This window comes from Felis catus, chromosome C1 (assembly GCF_018350175.1).
Source record: "Felis catus isolate Fca126 chromosome C1, F.catus_Fca126_mat1.0, whole genome shotgun sequence".
Lineage (NCBI taxonomy): Eukaryota > Metazoa > Chordata > Mammalia > Carnivora > Felidae > Felis > Felis catus.
Genome location: NC_058375.1, coordinates 106,215,121 through 106,237,516, shown reverse-complemented (window position 1 = coordinate 106,237,516; position 22,396 = coordinate 106,215,121). Strand labels below are relative to the sequence as shown.

The following is a 22,396-nucleotide window of genomic DNA, read 5'->3' as shown; positions in this document are numbered from 1 at the left end:
CTTTAGGGCTTAATTCTAGAATGCTCTGTGGCAAGAAAGCAGGTCAACAGGCCTCTTGTGTCCAGTCCTGTCCCTCTGAAGGCTGTGGACTTGAGTCTCACGTTCCCGATCCCCATTTCTCTCCCTTGTTCACGGGGGTGAGCTGTTACTGCACCCACCAGTGGGCATATAGGGATCTAAGCCTTTGCTCTGTGAATTCTGTGGAAGGCCCTTCACGTGCATTTCCTCATCTAACCTCCCAACAGCCCTGTGAGGCAGGATATAATTTTACAGACAGGTTAAAAAGGGCTTTGGAGGGCAATTAACTGACTTCCCCAGAGTCACAAAGCTACTAAGGGTGGCTGCAGGAAGGAGGCCCAGTCTGTCAGACTCCAAAGCCCACTTACTCTCACAAGTAGCAGGCTCAACCACAACCACCTGTTCTTTGACCCAAGGCAAATATCCCAACAAATATCAAGCAGGCTGCTGCAGGGACTCCCATCAAGCGGAAGTGGATTGCATAAGCCCTAAGGTCCCTCCGCTTTGGTTCTTAGATCCTTGTCCGTGAACTACCTTAGGGCTGGGTTCAGGGTGCTCACACAGGTGCTGTAGTCTGACTTCACAGCACCTGCACCCTGCTCCCCCGCCCTCGTTATGCCCCGGGCTTTAAACTTGTTTACTTACCTTCCAGCCCAGCCAGCCTTAGGCCAGAGCTGTTCCATCAGGATGTGTAAATCCCCACCAAGTCCCCTCACCTCTCCCCCACACATTCACTTTCTCTTAAACTGCCCCAAACTGAGAGCAACATGTGAAGTATTATAGAAACATACCTATGGACATTGTTTCAGGAAGAAAAGTTTCTTAGATTGGCAGAGATGAAGGATGGGGCCTTGGAAGAGAATCCAGCCAGGAGCATCCAAAATCTCAAATATAGGTGTGTGTGTACGTATGTGTGGTCACAGGCAGGCAGAAGTGTACGTAGGGTATCAACACTAGAACTTTTCCCTGGGGCTGTCTCGCCTAGGCCTCACAACAGTTTCTGGGTCAGGACAGAAAGATGGAAGGTGAATTGTAGACCAAAGGGCATGTCTCAGAGTGACATGCTGACTGCTGGGTTCTCCCGGGATTTGGGCTGTGGGAGCTGGGAGGCAATGGGACTGGGAAGCTTCCCACTCTCGGCATGTCCCCTGATGTCGGGCAGCCCCTCACCAAACACTGAAGACCACTGTCCCTGCTCACCGCTGTGCCCCTCCCTGCAAGGCTGCAGCCAGATTTTCTCAGAGAAGCAGTAAATATAAGTTGAATGAAGGAGACACAAGAGAGGTCTTTGGGGAGGAAACAAAACATTTTGGGGCAGGGATTCTCCAGGTTCTTCTTATTATTTTAATTCCAGTATAGTTAACATATAGTGTTATATTAGTTCCCAGTGTATAATATAGTGATGCAGCAATGCCATACATCACCCAGTGCTCATCATCTCCAGGTATTTTTTTTTAATGTTTATTTTTGAGAGAGAGAGGGCACACAAGCAGGGGAGGGGCAGAGAGAGGGAGACACAGAATCCGAAGCAGGCTCCAGGCTCTGAGCTGTGGGCATACAGCCAGATGCGGGGCTCGAACCCACGAACGATGAGTCCATGACCTGAGCCGAGGTCAGATGGACACTTAATGGACTGAGCCACCCAGGTACCCCTTCTCCAGGTATTCTGATGGCAAAACATAGGACGCTCAGAGACAGGAAGCTCTGAACTGTTTCTTGTATAAACAGATTCCTCGGGCATCACATGGGCTTCAGATAGAGTAGGAAGGGTGCACAGGAGGGGTAGTTCTGTTAGCTCCTGGAGTTCACTACCACCTCTTCTGAGCAGAAGAGGCTGGCAGTAATAAAATGGGACCATAGAAGAGATAAGAAATGAGGACAATGTGATACCCTAATTCAGACCAAGCAGGATGAAACTCCACTTCTTTGAAAATAATCAAGTTACTGTTCAAACGTTAACGGCAACATAAAGAGGAGGGAGAAGGGAATGAACCTCTTGAGGCAGAAGAGTGGAGCTGACAGGTTAATAGCAGGGATTGGGAGAAGCCTTCCATTTATAGAAATGAAAACAGACATTTAGAAAAATATCCTGAGCTAGGGGGGCTCCAGGGATGGGAGTGTGGCAGGGACAAGCCAGATAATTCCTCCAATGCATCCGTGTGCCCTGGCCGTATTTTTAGAGCTTAGAAATGTACAAATGGCAGGCAAGGGGTCTCCCTTTCCCCCACCGCAGACCCTGCACAGCCTGTCCGACCTGCAGGGTGCCCTTTGTCTTTTCATTCTCCAGCTAAAATTTCAAAGCCTTCACAGCCTTGGCTTCTAGTATTTATGACTGCAGGCATTCCCACTCATGACCAAGACTTACACTCTTCTCCAAGTCTGACAACCTGAGCCAAATGTCTGGTCCTTTGAAGATTCTCGTTCTCTGGACCTTATCTTGGTCTACTTCCCTGAGTAATCAGGCAGCTTCCTCTTGCCCCCCACAAATGGAGTCTCTCTCCAATATATTGCATTCATCCGCTCAATGATAAGGACTCCCAGGTGTGTATTTCTAAGTGAACTTTTGTCCTGAACTCAGTCTAGGTACGGCCTTCCTCACAGGCACCACTGTTTACCCTCTCACCCCTCCTAGCCAATCCAACTGCAAAGTCCCACTCGTCCCCTCTCTCAAATCTATTGTTGACCTAGGCACACGTGCCTCTCCTCTCCATTGCCACCAAGTCCAGGCCACCCTTGTCCCACCAGCACCCCCTGATATCTTCATCTGTCTCTGCATTTCCCCTTCTATAACCACCGACCTACAAATTCATTCACAGATGGATGTTGAGTACATATTCCACTTTGTTCACCACTATTTCCCCATCACCCTCAACGGTGCCCAGAACATTGGAAGGTGCTTAACAAATAAGAAGTAACTGCTACAGGGCGCCTGGGTGGCTCAGTCACTCAAGGGTCCGACTCTTGACTTTGGCTCAGGTCATGATCTTATGGTTTATGAGTTCGAGCCCCAGCCGACAGCCTGACAGCACAAAGCCTGCTTGGGATTCTCTCTCTCCCTATCTCTTTGCCCCCTCCCCAACTCGCATACACATATGCTCTTACTCAAAATAAATAAACTAAGAAGAAAAAAAAAAGTAACTGCTGGACATCTATATACCTAGATTTCTTATCCTCGCCTAAATCATAATAGGTCCAAAGCTAAAACATTTTCTCCCTGTTTCAACTCTGAAGTATTTCTATTTTCTAGCCACCTAGACATGAAACCTTGGGAGTCTTTTACTCCTGATACATGCATTCAATGTTATTCAATCATAAAAGATTTTACTTCCATAATTTTTTTCTCACACCTATGTTCTTCCTTTCAATCAGCACTGACCAACTAATCAGAACAGGGTCTTAATGGATTCTTCTGCATGTATTCTGAAACAGCAATGTTTCTAAACTGCAGCTGATGAAAAAAACCACAAACTACTTTGGCTCTTTTTTTTTTTTTTTTTTTAAATGTAGAACGCTTCATCCTGGCGTCCATGGCTCTCCAAAGCCTCCCCTTCCATCTTATTCCTACACATTCCTGATTTCTAATCAAATGGGACTATTCACTGTTCATCTGGACAGGTTTGATCCTCCCCCTCCCATGGTTTTTCATTCCCAATTATAAACATCAGGCACATATGGGCTCAGTAAAGTTTGCTGAACACCTTGTTGAAATCCTGCTCATCCTGGATGATTCACCTCAAACACCACTTTCTTCATGAAGATTTCCTTAACTGCGCCCCTGCAGAGGTCCCCCCCTTTTCCCAGTCCTTATGGCACTCCCACCTTCCACTGCCGCACACGGTGTCATTGGTTCATCTCTCATTCCTCTGCTGGACTGAAAGCTGACACAGTGGCTCTTATGTCTCCTTTGTTCTGCTGCCGTATCAGACACGATGTCCTGCATGTGGCAGGGAGCCAATAAATGTTTGTGGACTTAAGCTTCTGTAATTCAACTCCGCAATTCTATTTCTCTACAGATTCTTTCCTTGTTAAAGAAAACAAATTCTGCATCATCATGTTCCACAGATTCCAATTATTCAATGCTGATGGCCAAGTGAAGGAGACCCAGAACAAATGTCTCTCCCCAGACTGTCAAAAGAAATGTTGGGGCGCCTGGGTGGCGCAGTCGGTTAAGCGTCCGACTTCAGCCAGGTCACGATCTCACGGTCCGTGGGTTCGAGCCCCGCGTCGGGCTCTGGGCTGATGGCTCGGAGCCTGGAGCCTGTTTCCGATTCTGTGTCTCCCTCTCTCTCTGCCCCTCCCCCGTTCATGCTCTGTCTCTGTCCCAAAAATAAATAAGAAACGTTGAAAAAAAAAATTTTTTTTAAAGAAATGTTGGGGTGCCTGGGTGGCTCAGTCGGTTAAGCGGCCGACTTCGGCTCAGGCCATGATCTCACGGTCCGTGAGTTCGAGCCCCACGTCGGGCTCTGTGCTGACAGCTCAGAGCCTGGAGCCTGTTTCAGATTCTGTGTCTCCCTCTCTCTGACCCTCCCCTGTTCATGCTCTGTCTCTCCCTGTCTCAAAAATAAAAACGTTAAAAAATTTTTTTTAAAATAAAAAAAAAAAAAAGAAATGTCAACCTAGTCCTTGCTTTCATGGTCTTCAATCAAGGAGCAAAAACCCCTTCAATCAGGGGTAAAAAAAATAAAAAATAAAAAGGTTTACAAATATATCCAGCCTAATACCAACGCTGAGATTTTGAGAACAGATTTGGCCTAGGAGCTCATATACAGAGAGGAGGGGGCCAAACAGGCCACAGCACCTGAGATTCCTTGGTAACAACAGACGACATCCAGGGCTACCCTGTCGGGGCTGTGGGCAGAGGAGGGGCACAACCACCCAGTGTGCCTGTCACTGTGCTGGCACTCATTAGGTCCCAGACCCCAGTTTCCTACCGAACTTGAACAATGAAACAGTGCATCACGTGGCTGGGGCTGGGGACAGTGCCGGGCTCTATTGGCAGAGGCCAACGAGCTCTGTAAGCCTTGCCCGTGGCCTGGGGCCAGCCGGCACAACTAATACAGACACACCTGAGGGAGGAGAAGGCATTTTCATAGGAGTCACTGGAAATGGAACTTTAGGCAAAGGGCCTTCCGGCTTCTCCTCTTCCTGCCTGACTCTATCTCCCGCCCTCATAGGAGGACCAGCCAGGTGTTCCTTCCCATCTTCAGATGGATCTTTCTAACCCCAATCTCAAAGGCCCCTCCTTCACTCCTTCCCACACAACCCAAAGGATTGGTAGTCTAGGAAGGCATAGACTAGTTTCATCAATAAATCAATTTATTTAAAAGAATATGTTACAATTAATTACACTAAGTGACATTACCAAACAATTTTAGAGTGGTTAGCTGTAGAACAAGGAATGAAAGAAACACTGTTAGCCATTATGTGTCTGTGTATTTTCTCTTCACATTTCTTAAATCACAAATAAAAAATACAAGATACTGCAGTGAAAATACAATTAGAGTTTGTCAAATAAATTAAAAGTGTGCATGGCCTGGGGAAAACTGAAGCCCAGCTCACCGGCTTAAAAAGGGGGCATGATATAAAACCGGGGTCTAATTTAGCAGCTGGCCAAGTGCCTCCAGCCCACAGCACTGCCCTCTTTGCTCCTGCCCTTCCCCAGAACCCTAAGCACCCCCACACTCAAGATTATTGCTGAGGACTGAGCTGCCGCCCCGGGGTGAAGCCTGGCACAGCGCTGGGGGGCAGAGGGGAGGCAGGCGGGTGGTAGGACTGGAATGCGCGAGTTCCGCGGCTGTCGCTCTTCTCTCTCCGAGCACCAGCCACACTGTTCCCCCACCCCCCTTCAAAGGGAAGCTAATGGGACACACTGACTCTGGCAGGGGAATCTAGTGGGGTGCTGGGCTCCAACAGTCCAAATGGTCTCTGAACGGATCCAGCCAGAAAGCACGATGGAGACAAGGGGGGCACAGTAGTCCCTCCAGGTCTGGAGACTTTGGGTCAGCCAGGATACAGTCCCCTTGAGGAAAACTGCCTCCTCAGAGCCAGGCTGTAAGGGGGCAAACTCTGAGAGGAGAGAGATGTGTCCCCTCCTGTCAATGCCCTGTACTGCAGCTCCAGGCACTAGGTTTGGAGCTAGAAGGGGATAACCAAAGCTACTAGCCTGGGTGACGACAGGAGAAAACTAGACAGGCCAGGCCTAGGAGCTGCCCTCAGCAGACAGCTGGGCTGAGCTTAGGCAGAGGGCAAGAGGAGGGCAGGAAAATGGAGAGTAGAATAAAAATATAAAGAGCAGAGAGCCCAAAGCATGGCCCAAGGGAACCTTTCTGCAGGGACAGGTTTCTCAGGGCCTGCATTTTTCCCTGATCTATACAAAACTCTGAGCTTTTACCAGAGGATAGAAACTGAGTGGTAGAGGGGAGGACAACAGATCAGGAAGACCCTGCAGGCTCTGCTGGGGCAAAGGAGGGGGGGAGGGGAGCCCCTCCATTTTCCAGAGACAAACTGCAAAAGAAGACTGGGCAGAGGGCTCCCTGGGCAGAACCCAGGACTGAGAACCATAGCAGGGATTAGGGAGAGGAAGTACAGAACAAGGGTATGGGGGGGGTGGGGGGGTGGGGAGGAGTGTCACACTAACACTGCTTCATGCAAAAAAGAGCTTGATCCTATGGAGCCACAGTGACCTCTGCGCGCCGGTCCAAGAGGCCTGCTGTGGGAGGAAGGGGGAAAGGTACTGTTGGCCAGGGGCTCCCTCCTTCCCTGTCCTCACTGCAGCTTTTACTGGTACAGCCAGTAGGGGCTGTTTCTAAACAGATTCTGCCAACAGGCCAACCACCCATGCGTGGTGCCCTTGCCCAGTCTCCAAAGCACCGAGTGTGTGCTCTGCCAAAGGAACAGAGTGGCACCCGCTCCAAGGGGCCTCAGACCCAAGGGCACCCTCCCCCCACCTGACACCTCACACCCAGAGGTCAGCAGTGGGAACATTGCACGGACTCCCAGATTTGTCCATTCCTCTCCCAGTCTGAGGGCACAGGGGCAAGCCGCTGCTGTTTGCAGTGGGAAAAAGCTGGCACCAAAAGCCTCTTTGGCGTCTTGGAGTGGGGAAACAGATCTCCTTTCTAGGGCCCTCTGGCTCATTATTAAATTCACTTAAGCCAAAAGAAGCTAATTCTGTATCAAAACTTTCAAATCGGGGATCGCTGTCTGCACCTTTAAACATTGAGCATTCCTATGTTCTGCACTGTGATCCCAACTGGGTTTGGAGAAAGGGAGGGAAGACAGATGTCCTGTATGATGGACAACTGTCCTGGGGCAAGCAGCCGCCAGGGTAACAGAGTGAGAAAGAAAAGTGGCCTCACAATGATCTGCAAAATCAAGTCACCAAAACAGAACTTCAAACCACCCCGCCACTGCTCAGTGGAGTGACTAAACCTGGTACGGTGGCCTCCCAGTTAGACAAAGCCAAAGACGCCACCCAGTGGAGGTTTTGTGTAGAGAGTGGAGAAGGGAAAAAGAAAAGAAGGCTGGTGGATGTGTTTCAGCAGCATCAGAGTCTGACTTCAAGCTCCCAGTGCAGTATCTACAGAGCCTGCCTGAGAGTGTTGCCCCAGCTGGTGAGCCCGGCCCCCCAGGCCCTGGGGTGCAGCTCTTAGGGCTCAAAATCCCAACATGAGATGCCAGCTGGTAAGCCTGGCCCTCCAGGCCCTGGGTGCAGCTCTTGGGTCTCAAAATCCCAAGGTGAGACGAGGAACTCTTTGAGAGACAGAAAGGCTTTCCTTCAGTCTCCTTTTCATTAGAAGTTGAGATCCAACCCAAACCGACCATATCCCTACTGGTCCTTCCTGGGTCCTCAGCTGGCTTGGATGGGCACTGGTTTGGCTGGCCCAGACCACTGAGTAAATTTCCCCAAGGCCTTGGGGACACTGTCAGATTCCTCCCCAACACAGCTGTTTAAGGAAGTCACAGAGAATGTAATGGTTATGGATGGTTACTGGTCAGGAATGGAGTGGGGAAAAGCTTAGGTACACAGGGTATTCCTTCCTTCCTTTCCCCTAAGTCCAATCTTTGTGCCTAAAGGTATTGGCTTTAACTCTGGTCCCTAGTACTCTGCCTGCTTCAGAAGGAGAAATGGGAAATGACAACCATGAAATGTTTCAGGTTCCTGTGGCATCAACCTCCTGAGCCCACCTCTCCCCTCCATTCTAGGTCAGTGGAGAGCACACAAGGGGCCCTCGGGAAGCAAGAAGGAGATGGGGAGTGTGGCTAGAAAGCCGTGAGTGGGAGAGAGCTGGGCCAGGAAAGCTGTCTTGGAATCGAGGACCACACCAAGTCTTCAGACTCTCCCTGCAGATCTGCAAGTCTTGCTGCCCTTGAGAAATACACCTCGGTCTCCTCCCAGCAGCTTCTTGGAAGATAAAGAAACTATGCTCCTTGCTCCTCAGACTCTATGCCAACCCATAAGCCAGAATCTTCACTCAATACAAAAAAGGGGGGAAAAAACCCAAGCAGGTTGTAAACTTTTCGAGTCCTTCATGAGGAGAGGTATTTTCCCAGTAAAATATTTTTTTTTCCTTTTTAAAGTTTGTTTCAAAATAAAGAGAGCAAGAGAGAAGTCATGAATTCTAGTGAAAGGTGTGTAAAAACACAAGCTAAAAAAGGTACTGCCATCAATATGAAATTTAAAAAGAAATATATATATGTATATACGTGCAGCTAATTTGTGTATATATAATTTTTACATACATACATATATATGTCTGAACAGTGCAAATGGATGGAGTTCATAGTTCCAGTTTTAAAAATATAGTACAAGGAGAGTCTGTTGGTGTGAGGCCCAGGTGAGAGGATAAAGACACCTTTGGCGCGTGGTTGGGCTTAATTTCCTGTCTGAACTCAGCTGCTCCCGGTGCGGACCAATCTGTCGTTCTCTACCAGCTCAATTCCAGAGACATGAAACTCAGAGGGATTATTAATAGTATTTAGTTTAGGGCTTTTGAACATAATGACTTTTTTCCTTTTTCTCTTCTTTTGTGTTAATGGTTACTCTGACACAGGAGACGGAAGGGGTGAGAGGATGAGGGTGAAGAGGAGGGGTGAGGGAAGGCTAGGTGGCCACATCCCTCTGCTGTGACCTCGCCATCCGGAAAATGTTCTGAAAGGAAAACAGAAAACAGTCACTGGGAAGCCTGAGGTATCTGCATCTCTCCCCTTCTGGAGGCCAGCCTCAGACAGACACACAGACGCATGGCTGAATGACTCCACCTCACTGGCCTCCACCTCTGCTACAACTTCCCATGTGGAAGCATAGCCTTTTAGACCCAGAGAGGAGCTTAACTATTAATAATCTGGTTCAGCCTTCCCATTTTACAGATGAGAAAAGATGAGAAAACGGAGATCTAGGGGAGGCTCATTTGCCCAACACTGAAGGGAGAAAAAATGCTGGGAGGGAATCGTCGTCTGAGTCTCAGAGCCCGGTGTTCTTCCTATTATACCAAGAATATGAATTTCATGTTCTTGACTTTACCTTCTGAACTTCAGAAACATTTTCTTTGAGAATAAGTAGCTAATTATTCAGAATCTTCCGAATTCTCCAGCACTGGCATAAGGACAGCAGCAAAGCAATAGTGGAAACCTTCCCACACACATGCATTCCTGGTTAGCCCCGACGGGCTCTGTCAGGAGTCATCTAGTCAGAACAGCTAAAACTGGGGACAGCTGCCCTTCTGGGTCAGGAACAACATAGGCAGTGATTGGATTAAAAAACAAAAACAAAAACCAGGCAGAGGAGGGTCCATGAAGTCACAGGAGGTGGAACAGCCTGCAGCCAACAGCTACCCTCTAGACAGAGGAAGAAGCAGGGCTTTTCTCGTATAGTCTATTCAGCATCCAAAGGCTGGAAGAATAACCAGTCTCTAACTAGTATTCCTAGAAAGACAGATGGAGGTGAGGGTCCCGGGTATCTGGCCACAGGCCTATCATTTTAAACAATAAAAGATGAAAAGGCCAATTCAAGACTGCTTCGAATTACCTCTTTTCTCCACTTGAGCTCACAGAACACCCTCTCGAAGCATTCGTGCATATAATTAAACTGAAAAACAAAACAAAAAACATAACAAAGACAAGATAGTGACGCTGACTTCTTATGACCCACCGGGCACCACAGGGCCATGCCTCTGAACCCCTGCCCCCAGTCTCCCCACCTTCCCAACCTTGCTGAGCACCACAAGAACCCCTTCACTAGTCTGGGGCCCCTCCTAGTGGCAGCTGTGAGTCAGGCGGGAAGTGAAGCTGCCACTCCCAGTCTGTCCTCAGGACAGCCAGGAAGAACCTGGGGCTCTAAGGCTCAAAGACAACTGCTATGGCTGCAGCCCTCCCCATTTACACGCTCAGCTGGAGAACATCAAACCCAATATACTTTCCCAAGAGTGCTTCCGGTCTACCACTCACATATGGTGTGAAGATTTTAACCCATCGAGGCTTCTTCTCTCCTCGTGCATACTCGAAGCAGAAGGCCATTCCTTCTTCATCCGTATCCCATCGCTGCATCTCGTCCCATTCAAATGCTATTACCTGGTTCTAAACGACCAAGAACAGAGTGTTAAGTCTGAGAATGCTGGGCACCTGAGCTGAGATGGTTCTGGGCCAGACAGCAGAAGACAAGGGAGTGAGTGTCTGCATCATGTCAATAAGACTGAGGGAAGAATGAGTCCATGTGAGCTGCCAGGAAGGTGAGGATCCTTGTGGACCCAATGCTGATTTACCTGCCCCATCACCATAGTATGGATTTCATCTCCCCTCCTGACAGGAACGAAACCAGAGTGGGTAAGTGGCAGTGTCCCCAATGCTCCCAGCCCTGGCCCCATGCTGAACTGTCACCTCCAGCTGTCCTTCTTCAGTGCAGGCATGCAGTTTAAAGTGCGTGATGCTGATGGCTGTGATAACGTGCCCCTTCCTCCTGGAGTCACAGGCGCAGTGGGGGAAGATGATTTCATTGTAGCCCTCACAAGTCCTCAGCATGTTGAGATACTGGAAAAAAAAAAAAAAAAAAAGGTGTGTGTGTCTGTGCGCGCGTGTGTGTGTGTGTGTGTGTGTAACAGGGTTACTATGGAACTAAACCACCACGAAGAGCTGCTGGGATGTCACCAGAGAAAGAACAAAGAGAATCCTCTCACCCAGCAACCTGAAGACTCTGGTCTTCACAGCATGACCAGCTCTAAGAAGGGCCATGACTCCAAGCCTATTCTTTGTTCCACTTCCAGCCCCACCTCCTTTCTCTGCCTCAAAAAGTACACAAACGAAGCCAGAAGAGGTGCTGTGACCAAGACCCGTATGTCGAAAGGTGAACTCACAAGGCTGTTTAGGCTGCCCCTCCTTTCACTAGCATCCAGGAAGGGAATCAAACCGATCTACATGACTGAGTAAAGGGAGCTTATGTCTCCTCACAAATCAAAAGTTACAAGAACCTCAGTGACGAGGAGTAAGCTACCCCCAAATCCCATACTCATAACATGTTTAAGCCAGTCATTTCACAGAAACCCAGAGTCACAGGAGACTTGCTGAAGGTCACAGGTAATAGTAAGTGGCACAGCCAGGATTAGAAGCTAGGTTTAATTTCATGGCCACTGGTCCTTTCTCTATCGCCAACTAGGCCCCAAATCAGCACCACCATCCCCTGATCTCCAGTACACATGCCTCCTTAAAAATCATGTGGACCAAAATCGAGTGGCATATATGACCCTCAAAGGTACAATGCTACAAGACTGATTCAGAGAGGACTCTAACTCAGCTCTCTGTCCTTTCTCCTCTACAGTGAAGATTGGCCTCTCTTTCACTCAACTCACTATTTTGAGTTGAGATGGGAGAGTAAAAGATGAGTGGGAAGGAGAGTAGAAGAGAAATAAGGAAAAGATGATTAAAAAAAAAAAAAAAGACACATGGACTCTGAGCCGGTTTCTCCTCAGGGACTGCCTAGGAAATAAGTAAAGAACCTTGAGTCCCTGTACCCTCGGCTGCCCAGCACACAGGCCAACAGGGCACACTAGGAACATGTGGGGAGTGTTGGAGAGAAGACAGAGGCACAGCACCCTAGCTGATTTCAGCTAGATGGGCAGGGAGACTGGAACACATTGGAGGGTCGGTCACCTTTTGCCCAAGGAAGAAGAGACCAAGGGACCTAGGTACAAAAAGGGCCCTGGGCAACCGGCCGGTCTAGTACCAATGAATGGCACTAAAGACGGTCACTACTGCCCCAGAGATGGTCTGGGAGGACTTAAGGACCTAGGGAAAAATCACACCACATACTCCCTTTCCTACCTTGTACTTATTTCTGTTTAGGTAAAATAATGGCAACCTTGAAGGGGAAACATTATAAAAGGACAGCAAGAACACAGCGACAGGATCAATTCAGAAGTGCCACAATAACCGACTTGCTTTTCTCAGTTCTCCTTCCTTCTATCCCACTCCTCCACCCCCTATCTCATCACCCTTCCTGCACCAGGGAGAAAAGTAGCCACTGCTTGGGCCTGCCAGTGGCACTATGAACAAAAAATATCTCTGGCCAGGGACAGGCAGTGCCACAGAATAGAACTCTTCTGGGGTTGAGACAGGAAGCAGTACGAGGAGTGGTCAGGAGCCTGGGCCCAGACCACCCTGGGCTTGAATCCTGGCTCCACCACTTCCTGACTCTGTCACCTTGGATGAGGCACTTGCACTCCAGCCAAATTACTAACTCCCAGGAGCTCTAGTTTCCTCTTCTATAAAAAGAAAAGAATAACAGCACCTACATCACACAGTTACTTGTGACCATTAAAGTATTTAGCACAGTACTTAGTACATAATTAGGTATTCAATAAAGGATAGCTTAAAAAAATAATTTTAAAGGCTCCATTATCCCTAGACAGAAGGCTCAACTATTTTCTCTCCAGGGAAAAGCTCATGCGAGTGAGACGGATGAAACAGGAGTGGTAGAGAGCAGAAGGTTGCTGCAACTGATTAATGGGTACTTGGGGGGCTAAACGGGACTATTCTTCCAACTTCCTTACATACTTGAAATTCTCTACAATAAAATATTAAAGGCAAAGAGAAGAGTCCCTGCATGCCAATGCTCAATCCAAGGCGCCCCCCTAACACAGTCATGGGGAAATTTCTGTGGGCTCAACAAGCAGCAGGTACTGCTCAAAGGGGCTCAGGGAGGTGCCTGCGTGGCACAGTAGGTTAAGTGTCTGCCTCTTGATTTCCGCTCAGGTCATGACCTCACAGTGTGTGATACTGAGCCCTGAGTAAGGCTCTCTCTCTCTCTCAAAATAAATAAATAAAATTTAAAAAGAAAAGAAAGAAAACAGATTTCAAAATTGCTTAAAAAAAAAAAGGGTGCTTAGGACCTCTGCAAACGCTGGAAGGTGTCACGCAGCCTTGAGACTGGTTCTGCTCACGTCCTTTACCAAAAAAGCCTTATGTATAACACATTTCCTGAGAGTTCTCCTCTTTAAGAGGCATCACTACTGCTCTAAAAGTATCTCTGGAGCACCTGGGTGGTTCAGTTGGTTAAGCGTCTGACTTTGGCTCAGGTCATGATCTCACAGTTCGTGAGTTCGAGCCCTGCTTCAGGCTCTGGGCTGACAGCTCAGAGCCTGGAACCTGCTTCAGATTCTGTGTCTCCTTCCCTCTCTCCCTGTCCCTCCCCACTCATGCTCTCTATATCTCTCTCAAAAATAAATATTAAAAAAAGTATTTCTGCCTTATTCCTAATGGGGAGCTTGACTTTATTTATTAAAAAGAGAAACATGCAGACAAAGGGAGGGATTAGGAAAAGACACCAGGTGAGGCCTGGTGCTCAGCATACCCTGAACTCTCTGTGACTCTGTAAGTTACTCTGCCTAGGGTATTCCCCCTGCCATCTGGAAATAAAGGACACTGCTGTCAGCTTCTTTTCCCTGTGACAGCAAAGAACACATGCTTTGAAGCAAGACAGAAACAGGTTCAACTTCTAGTTCCACTTCTGATAAGCAATATGATCTTAGCAATCGTGATCTCTCAGAATCTACTTCTCCTCTGTAAAGTGGGGATAACACCTGCATGGTTGTTATCAGGAGGAAATGAGAATACACATACTGTGCCTGGCACAGTACCAGGCACAAAGTATGTGCCCCTCTCTCTCACCTTTGAATCAAAACACTGATTATCCCTCCATATTCAAGAATGTAATAGTCCTCGAAAGCAAAAGACCTTCAGAGGACTTCCTTTTTTTTTTTTTTACATTTTATTTATTTTTGATAGACAGAGACAGAGCACAAGTGGGGGAGGGGCTGAGAGAGACGGAGCCGCAGAATCTGAAGCAGGCTCCAGGCTCGGAGCCGTCAGCACAGAGCCCGACACGGGGCTTGAACCCACAAACCGCGAGATCGTGACCTGAGCCAAAGTCAGACGCTCAACCAACTGAGCCACCCAGGTGCCCCCAGAGGACTTCCAAATAGCATTAAGTTCTAAAAATAACCTGAGTGGAATTTGGTGACAAGACAGAGGTAAAGTCTCATTTGGGAAATATAAGGTTTTTCAAAGATTCTCAGGTCAGGCAGTACTTCTCAGTTTTAGACAAAGTTCTACATTCCTAGATTTGCACAAAGTGTAAAGAGAAGAAATATTTAAATTTTTATATACATCCAAAGGTTGTTTATTTATTTTTTTTTTGAGTTTATTTATTTATTTTGAGAGAATGTGTGAGCAGGGGAGGGGCAGAGAGAGAGAGGGAACAGAGGAGAATCCTAAGCAGGCTCCACACTGTCAGCACAGAGTCTGACGTGGGGCTCAAACTCATAAACCATGAGATCATGACCTGAGCCCGAAACCAAGAGTTGGATGCTTAAGAGCTACACAGGTGCCCTCTACATACATCCAAAGTTTCTTTTTTTAAAAAAAATTTTTTTTAACGTTTATTTATTTTTGAGACAGAGAGGGACAGAGCATGAATGGGGGAAGGGCAGAGAGAGAGGGAGACACAGAATCAGAAACAGGCTCCAGGCTCTGAGCTGTCAGCACAGAGCCCGACGCGGGGCTCGAACTCACAGACCGTGAGATCATGACCTGAGCTGAAGTCGGAGGCTTAACCAACTGAGCCACCCAGGCGCCCCCATCCAAAGTTTCTAAAAGAAGAGTGAATTTTTGTTTTCAACCACATTTATTAAAGTTATATATTTAAAACACAAAATTGTCTTGTCCATTCTCCTTTCTTATTAAGTTTTGACTGGCTAAATATGTATCCTATACTATCTTCCTTGATCCACATATCATTTAGATGAGGACCCACATTAGGCCAGAGATGAGGAAAAGTATAGCACAGGACATCTTATAAATGTTCAGTGTTCAGCAAGATAAGTAAATATAGAAACAGGACAATTATTAAAGCAGAGACTCAGTACTTAACAGAATAAATACTTTAGGTTGAGTGGGTTGAGATCCATTCTAGAGAACTCTCTGTTCTCCCAAGCAACCTACTAAGAATCAAACCAGGTCTAAAATTGAAATAAGGGCTTGAAGGGAACCTCAGGAGCCAACTCTTGCAAGCCCCTAGAATAGCGATTCTGAAGCAACTTAAGTTTTAAAATCACCAGGGTGCTTCTGTAAAAATCTTTACAAAGATTCCTAGGTCCTACCCAAGATTTTGGCTTAGTAAATGTGAGGTGGGGGTCCAGAAAGCTGCATCTTAAGTAGGTTTCACAAGTGACTCCCATGTAATTGAGGTGAGGACCACACTTTGAAAAACACGGACTTTCACATATATTGCCTTGTGTGAAATCTTAATTAAAAGTCATATTGAGAGGGGCGCCTGGGTGGCTAGTCAGTTAAGCGTCTGACTTCACTCAAGTCATGATCTCATGGTCCAGGAGTTCGAGTCCCAAGTTGGGCTCTGTGCCAACAGCTCAGAGCCTGCAGCCTGCTTTGGATTCTGTGTCTCCCTCTCTCTCTCTGCCCCTCCCCTGCTCGTGCTCTGTCTCTGTCTCTCTCTCTCTTAAAAATACATATTTTTTAAAATAAAAAAAATTATATTGAGAAACACTAACAGAAATTTTTTTGTCAGTTTAACAATGGTAAATATCAGGCCACTTAAATACAAGAAAAACATAAGTTATACACATCTACTGTTTGTGTGAGAGTCAAATAAAAGAAAAAAAGAAAAAGAAACAAAATCTCTCTTGTATATTATATTCTCAACCATCCAAATTTGAGATTCAATCTACCTTTGTAAATAAGTAGAAAACAAAACCATTTTTTTATCACACTGGGAATGTTTTAAGAATTTTGGGAGTTTTTGTCAAGATTCTACTTGATAGCTGGCAATCTGAACATCCTCATTTTAAAGAAAAGAAACTAAAACTGAGAAGTCTGTTGAATTGTTGGAGGCCTCCCAGTAATTTGGCAACTAACAGTGATTTGGCCTAATCTTAGGCCTATCAACCATATTAAGTTGCTACAGATAATGGAGTCAAGGTGTATGGGCTTGGAAGGGTCCATCTGAGTTGGAAGTTTCAATGTACTGAACATGACCGCTGGCTAGGCTAATGTCTTTGAACACTAATACTTGAATACATTGAATACAATTTAAACTTTTCAAACTCTGGTGGGACTTTATAAAATCTGATTGCAGTATGATGGGGCTAGTACACACTTGTTTGTTGGCACTAGGTTTTTAAGATAATAGAATTCCATTAATGTTTAAGCATATCTTATACTCATTCCAATGACCCAAAAGGAAAACATCCACTGTACTCAGTTCTTAATTGAGTGATAACAAGATACAAACTTGAGTCTAAAAGTAATTTTGTAATAGATTACCATGCTTGTTAAATTCAGATTTTCTATATATTGCCACAGAACAACCCAAATCTACTTATATATTTTTTTAGCACTTTGTACTGTGCCTGGCACACACTCAGTACTCAACAAATATTTTTAGTTGGATACATACATGGAAGTTACTGTGTTTGAAGTACTATATGTACAAAGAAACAATATATATCCCATACTGATAAAAGAAACAATATATATCCCATACTGTCATTATCAGTAGCCCTTATGAAATTACTTTGATTTGCCGCCTTTGGCAAAGGCAAAGAAATATTTCAGAGGCTGATGATCCTTCGGTATTTGGTCCTTTTCGTTAAAAAGATGCAGAAGTGCTGATCAGAATCATGCATTAATATACAGAAGACAATGCCATAATCTTTAAGAACAGGTGGAAATCGAGTTTTAAAAGCCTGTTTCTCACATAGTAAAATTGCCTTTACCAAAATTCTGCCAAGACCTAATTCTATTTAAAAGATTTTTGTGTCTATTCTAGCCTGCTGGGATGCAGAACACTGATAAATGGTTCCCTCATCTCTGGCAGTTTTCTAAGGCAAACAGATTTATTACTTTTTGTCATATAAGTGATAAAATAACTATCTAGACATAAGATTAGGGGCTGAGTTCAATGGCTGACTTGTTTGCATTCTTATTCCAACGCAATTAATTTAGACAGAGAATGTTCCCTCATAAAAAATGCACACAGAGAGGGTACAAAAGAAATTCAAGTGACCTATCAGAATCATCACGAATACAGTAATTGTCTTGTGAGAAACCATGAAAAATTATAATTGGAAAAGTTTCAACTATATGTGAATTTGCAAAGAAAGAAAATTTAAAATGCTATGAGTGAAAGTTTTTGTAAGCAGAGCGTCCCTTACAAAATTTTTTCTGACAATTTCCATCCCTGTATTTATGGCAGGTGCAAATTGAAAAATTATTTTATTTTATTTTTTAAGTTTATTTATTTATTTTAAGAGAGGGAGAGAGCACACATGAGTGAGGGAGGGCCAGAGAGAGAGGGAGAGAGAGAACCCCAAGCAGGCTCTGCACTGCCAGTGTGGAGCTCCACATGGGGCTCAAACTCATGAACAGTGAGATCATGACCTAAGCCGAAATCAAGAGGTGGATACTTAACCAACTAAGCCACTCAGGTGCTCCTGAAAACTAATTTTAAAACATTTACTGGGGGGAAAACAAAAACAAAAAATTTAGGTACTACTATAGGCAGCACCCCCTCAGCACTCTGTGATGATGAAAATGTTCTGTATCTGAGCTGTCCCGATATGGTAGGTACTTACTCAACACTTGAAATGAGGCTGGCACATCTGAGGAACTGGATTTTAAATTTTATTTAATTTAAATGAGTTTAAAATTAAACTTAAATAGCCACATGATGCTAGTAGCATCTATCAAATCAAACAGCACACATATCACACTGACCAAAGACACTACTGAGCATTTTAAGCAACTGTAGAGAAGGAAGTTGTAAAGACAATTTTGCAATTGCTAAATCACAAATAAAACAATTTCTAATGTTAAAAATCTAAATATCAACTCTTAGAGAATTGATATGTATGAAATGTTTTGTACATCTTTTGTTTTAGAACTTTCTATCAAAAAATAATACTCAGTTATTACTACTAATAAAGCTATATACACATATATAGCAACATATCTTCTCATGTGCTAATGGAGGAACATAATGGGTATGTTACATCTATATCCCCTCCTTTTTTTTTTTTTAAATCAATTAAGCCACTGACCAGTTGTATTATCTCTCAGAAATAACTGGAACAACAGGTTTAAGAGATATAAGGAGATTATGGGGACATAAACTTACCATGACCATTTTCCTTTGTTCATACAGCTTCTGTAACTGGTAGGACTTTTCCTCTGCTTTGATATAACCTTTTTTCACATCATCAACGGCCTGTCACCAAAACAAGGGCAGGGAAGAAAGGAATATCAAAGTCATTATCAAGCACATTCTTGACAAAAGAGATACATATTCATTTCAGAATAATTTTTACCCATTTGGACCATCATAATCACCACCAGTGAACTCTGCCACGTGGATATATTTATTAGAATAAGCAGCACTTAAAGAGTGCCCAGTATGTGCTCAAGAACCGTTCTAGGCACAGGAGGGATCTTGTTTCTCATGTTAAGAGATTTAAATTCCACTTAATTTATACAGTGTAAAGATGAGAGAACACTGAAAGATAGTCCATAATTGTTAAAGGTAACAATGAGGTAGCAAAGATGTACGATAGTAAGTGATACATGTAGTCAGGATAGCAGAGCTTTTTGCTAATTGTAGTTATCAGGAAAGCCTTGATTGGACTCCAAAGGTTAGGCGGACAGAATAAACTACAAACAGAAGTCAGGAATGTGTTTGAGCTTAAATACATTCAGGAGACAGATCTGTCTGATTTAAATAAAGGGTATGTGTCAGGGGACAACAAATGATAATGCTGGATGGGTAGGTTAACAGATTATGAAGGATCCCAGAGAACAGGGACAGGAATTTAAACTTAAGGACAGCAGCACTAAGACTACTGGAGCTAAAATAAGCAATAAAAATGTGTGTTATTTTTAAAAGAAAGATTGATTTGTGTATGAGTGCCAAATGAATCAAGCTAAGGAGAGAATGAAATAAGGGAGAATGACAACGTTATAGTGCTTTAAGCATGAAGTGAAACAAGACTGTAAACTAGGGTGGTAGCAACTGGAAGAGAGGAAGTAATAAATCTGAGACCCCACGCAGACAAAAGTCCCCAACAGGACTTGATACAGGCACGAAGGTACCTAGATATAATACGCTAATTCTAAACTACTCCTGGCTCAGCTATACGAAACATGCATCCCCTTCCCAACTTCACTCTACCCCAAGAAAAGCTTTTAAAATCCAATAGAAGGGAAAACTCATCTTTGGAAGAAAAAAAAAAAGGAAGGAAAAGAACAAACACAATCATTTGTCCAGGGCACTCGGAATCTAACCTCAGTGTTTTACTACAAGGACAACTTTTGCAGGCACCAGGCAGGGACCCGCTTGAATCTTTACCAGAAGGCTGCTAATTTCCTTAAGGTAGAAATCTATCCCTATATTTAAGGGAAACTATTTGCATAACACAGTGAGTTCAGGGTGCCTGGTGGCTCAGTCAGTTGAGCGTCTGACTCTCTATTTGGCTAAGGTCATGATCCTGGGGGTTGTGGGATCATGCTCCGTGTCAGGCTCTGTGCTGAGCATGGAGCCTGCTTGGGGTTCTCTCTCTCTCCCCCCGCACCCCACCCCTCTCCCCTGTTCCCACTCTCTCTCTCTCAAATAAAAAATAAAAAATAAAAATAAAAAACACAGTGAGTTTAGAGTTAAAGTCAAAAGACTAGTTCAACTTCTACCTCTGTCACCTATGCTTGAGTATGGGTATGGGTATGGTATGTAGCGGGAATGGGGGAGGAAACGTATCTAGAGTCTCATCTTCTATACTAGGAAATCAAGAGATACTGCTTGATTAAAAAATCAAGTAGGAGCAATATAATCAAGTTATAACAGAGAAATGGGAGTAAATATAAAACAAAACCAACAATAACAAACAAAAGCTAAAGGAGGTGAAAATGGTTGCCTAAGGGAGGGGGAGATGAAGACAAACAGGGTAACTAGTATTTTTCACAATAACCTATGTAGAACTATTTGATGCTTTAAACTTTATGTATGTATAATTTTGATGAAAAAAAATTTTTTAACAAACCTGGTTACTTTTTAAAAACGGTGTTTTTTTTAACGTTTATTTTTTGAGAGTCAGAGAAAGACAGAGCATGAGTGGGGGAAGGCCAGAGACAGAGGGAGACACAGAACGCGAAGCAGGCTGCAGGCTCTGAGCTGTCAGCACAGAGGTATATAGCCATATGCTAATTTCCTGTTGTTTAAAAAAACAGTAATAAATTTATTCTTTTTAAAAAAAATTTTTATGTTTTACTTTATTTTGGGAGGGGAGGGGCAGAGAGAGAGAGAGAGAGAGAGAGAGAGAAAGAGAGAGAGAGAGAGAGAGAGAGAGAGAATGTGAAGCAGGCTCCAGGCTCTGAGCTGCCAGCACAGAGCCCAACGTGGGGCTCAAACTCACGAACACTGAGATCATGACCTGAGTCGAAGTCGGAGGCCCAACCGACTGAACCACCCAGGCGCCCCAGTAATAAATTTATTCTTAACTCCAGCACATCTTTACTTCTTAAATTTATTTATCTTTTGTTAAATGGGTTAGAATATTTTATTTGATTCTTTTTTATTTTTTAAAGATTTTATTTTTTAAGTAATCTCTACACACAATGTGGGGCTTGAACTCACAATCCCAAGATCAAGAGTCACATGCTATACTACAGACTGAGCCAACCAGGCACCCCGGGATAGAACATTTTAAAAATGTAACTTAACTAAGATCCAGGAGGCAAAGCAGCTTGTCCAAGGATTCACATTGAATTGGCAAATAACTCACTACATACAAGCATAAAAAGCAATCAGGCCTTTCCAGGAAGATCAATTCACCCACCTGATGAAAAAAGTAGGTAACAGCAAGGTCATTGTCATTTAAGAGGATTTCTTCTTCTGTCGTAAAAAGCCACTTTCGAATGGTCAGGCAGGTGCCTGGCACAGCTGATGTGTAATTCTGGACGTAGAGTTTATGAGGAAATTCATTAGGTGCCAGCTTACGTACTGAAGAAAAGACAAAAAAAAAAAAAAAAGGAAGAAAGCTAGAAGATTAAAGATATATAAAGAATTTCCCTAGCATAAACTGTGTAAAGCAGACTAAGAATGGCAGGCTATCCTTAACCAGAACATCAGGTTAGATCCATCAAGCAGCCTGATATGGGACCACAAAATAACCATTTCTCTACCTAAACGTATCCCTTCTAACTATGACTATGGCCAGTTGAGTCTTAAACTGACCGAAATCTATCACCTGTATGACACATCCTTCAGTTAACATGCAGATGGGCAGACAGCATCTATTCCAAAGTCAATTAAAATATCTTATCTATTATCTGGTAAGTTACAGTGATGTCCACTGAACATCTTTAAAGCAAGCCTCTCCTCTTACCCAGCTATGGAGCAATCAGAGTCTCTCATGTGGCAATTCCCTTGTTTGTTAAGAGCTGAAAGGCTCTCCCCAATCCCCATCCCCAACTCTAAGACATTCATCAAAGTGAAAAATGTCTTCTGAGTAAGGTTTCTTCCTCTTCCTAACAATGCACAGGCAGGATAAAACACTACCACATTTAATTTCTATATTGCTTTTCTTAAGAAAGGCTCAGAGTTTTTTCTTCTTTTGATGCTTACTTGACTTTGTAACACTGCAAAAAACAGATTTAATATTTCCCATTTTATTTCTTAACTAAAGCTTAGAAAAAAAGGATAAGATTAGAATCCAAGTGCCCGGTTCCCTAGCAATCCTTTGTAACATTTATATCTGCCTAGTTAGACCATAGGGAGTTGGGAAGATGAAAAACAATAAAAAGATGGCTGCTTCACGGAGAATCAACCTTG

General features: G+C 44.5%; 1 protein-coding gene across 2 annotated transcripts in view; it reads right to left on the bottom strand.

Annotated features, from left to right (window-relative positions):
* Positions 1-5,313: 5,313 nt before the first annotated feature.
* The window catches only part of SNX27 (sorting nexin 27), a 69,814-nt gene continuing 52,731 nt past the window's right edge, over positions 5,314-22,396 (bottom strand). The window contains exons 7-13 of one of the 2 annotated variants that reach the window (XR_006583045.1): positions 21,402-21,565; positions 18,698-18,787; positions 10,894-11,043; positions 10,465-10,593; positions 10,046-10,105; positions 9,542-9,942; positions 5,314-9,169 (exon numbers count right to left, since the gene is read on the bottom strand). Coding sequence is in view for 1 of the 2 variants with exons in the window: in XM_023259168.2 (XP_023114936.1) it covers positions 9,122-9,169; positions 10,046-10,105; positions 10,465-10,593; positions 10,894-11,043; positions 18,698-18,787; positions 21,402-21,565 (641 nt within the window). In the remaining variant the exon portion in view is untranslated. The remainder of the gene's footprint in view (positions 9,170-9,541; positions 9,943-10,045; positions 10,106-10,464; positions 10,594-10,893; positions 11,044-18,697; positions 18,788-21,401; positions 21,566-22,396) is intronic. The other variant, XM_023259168.2, reaches the window with a different exon arrangement.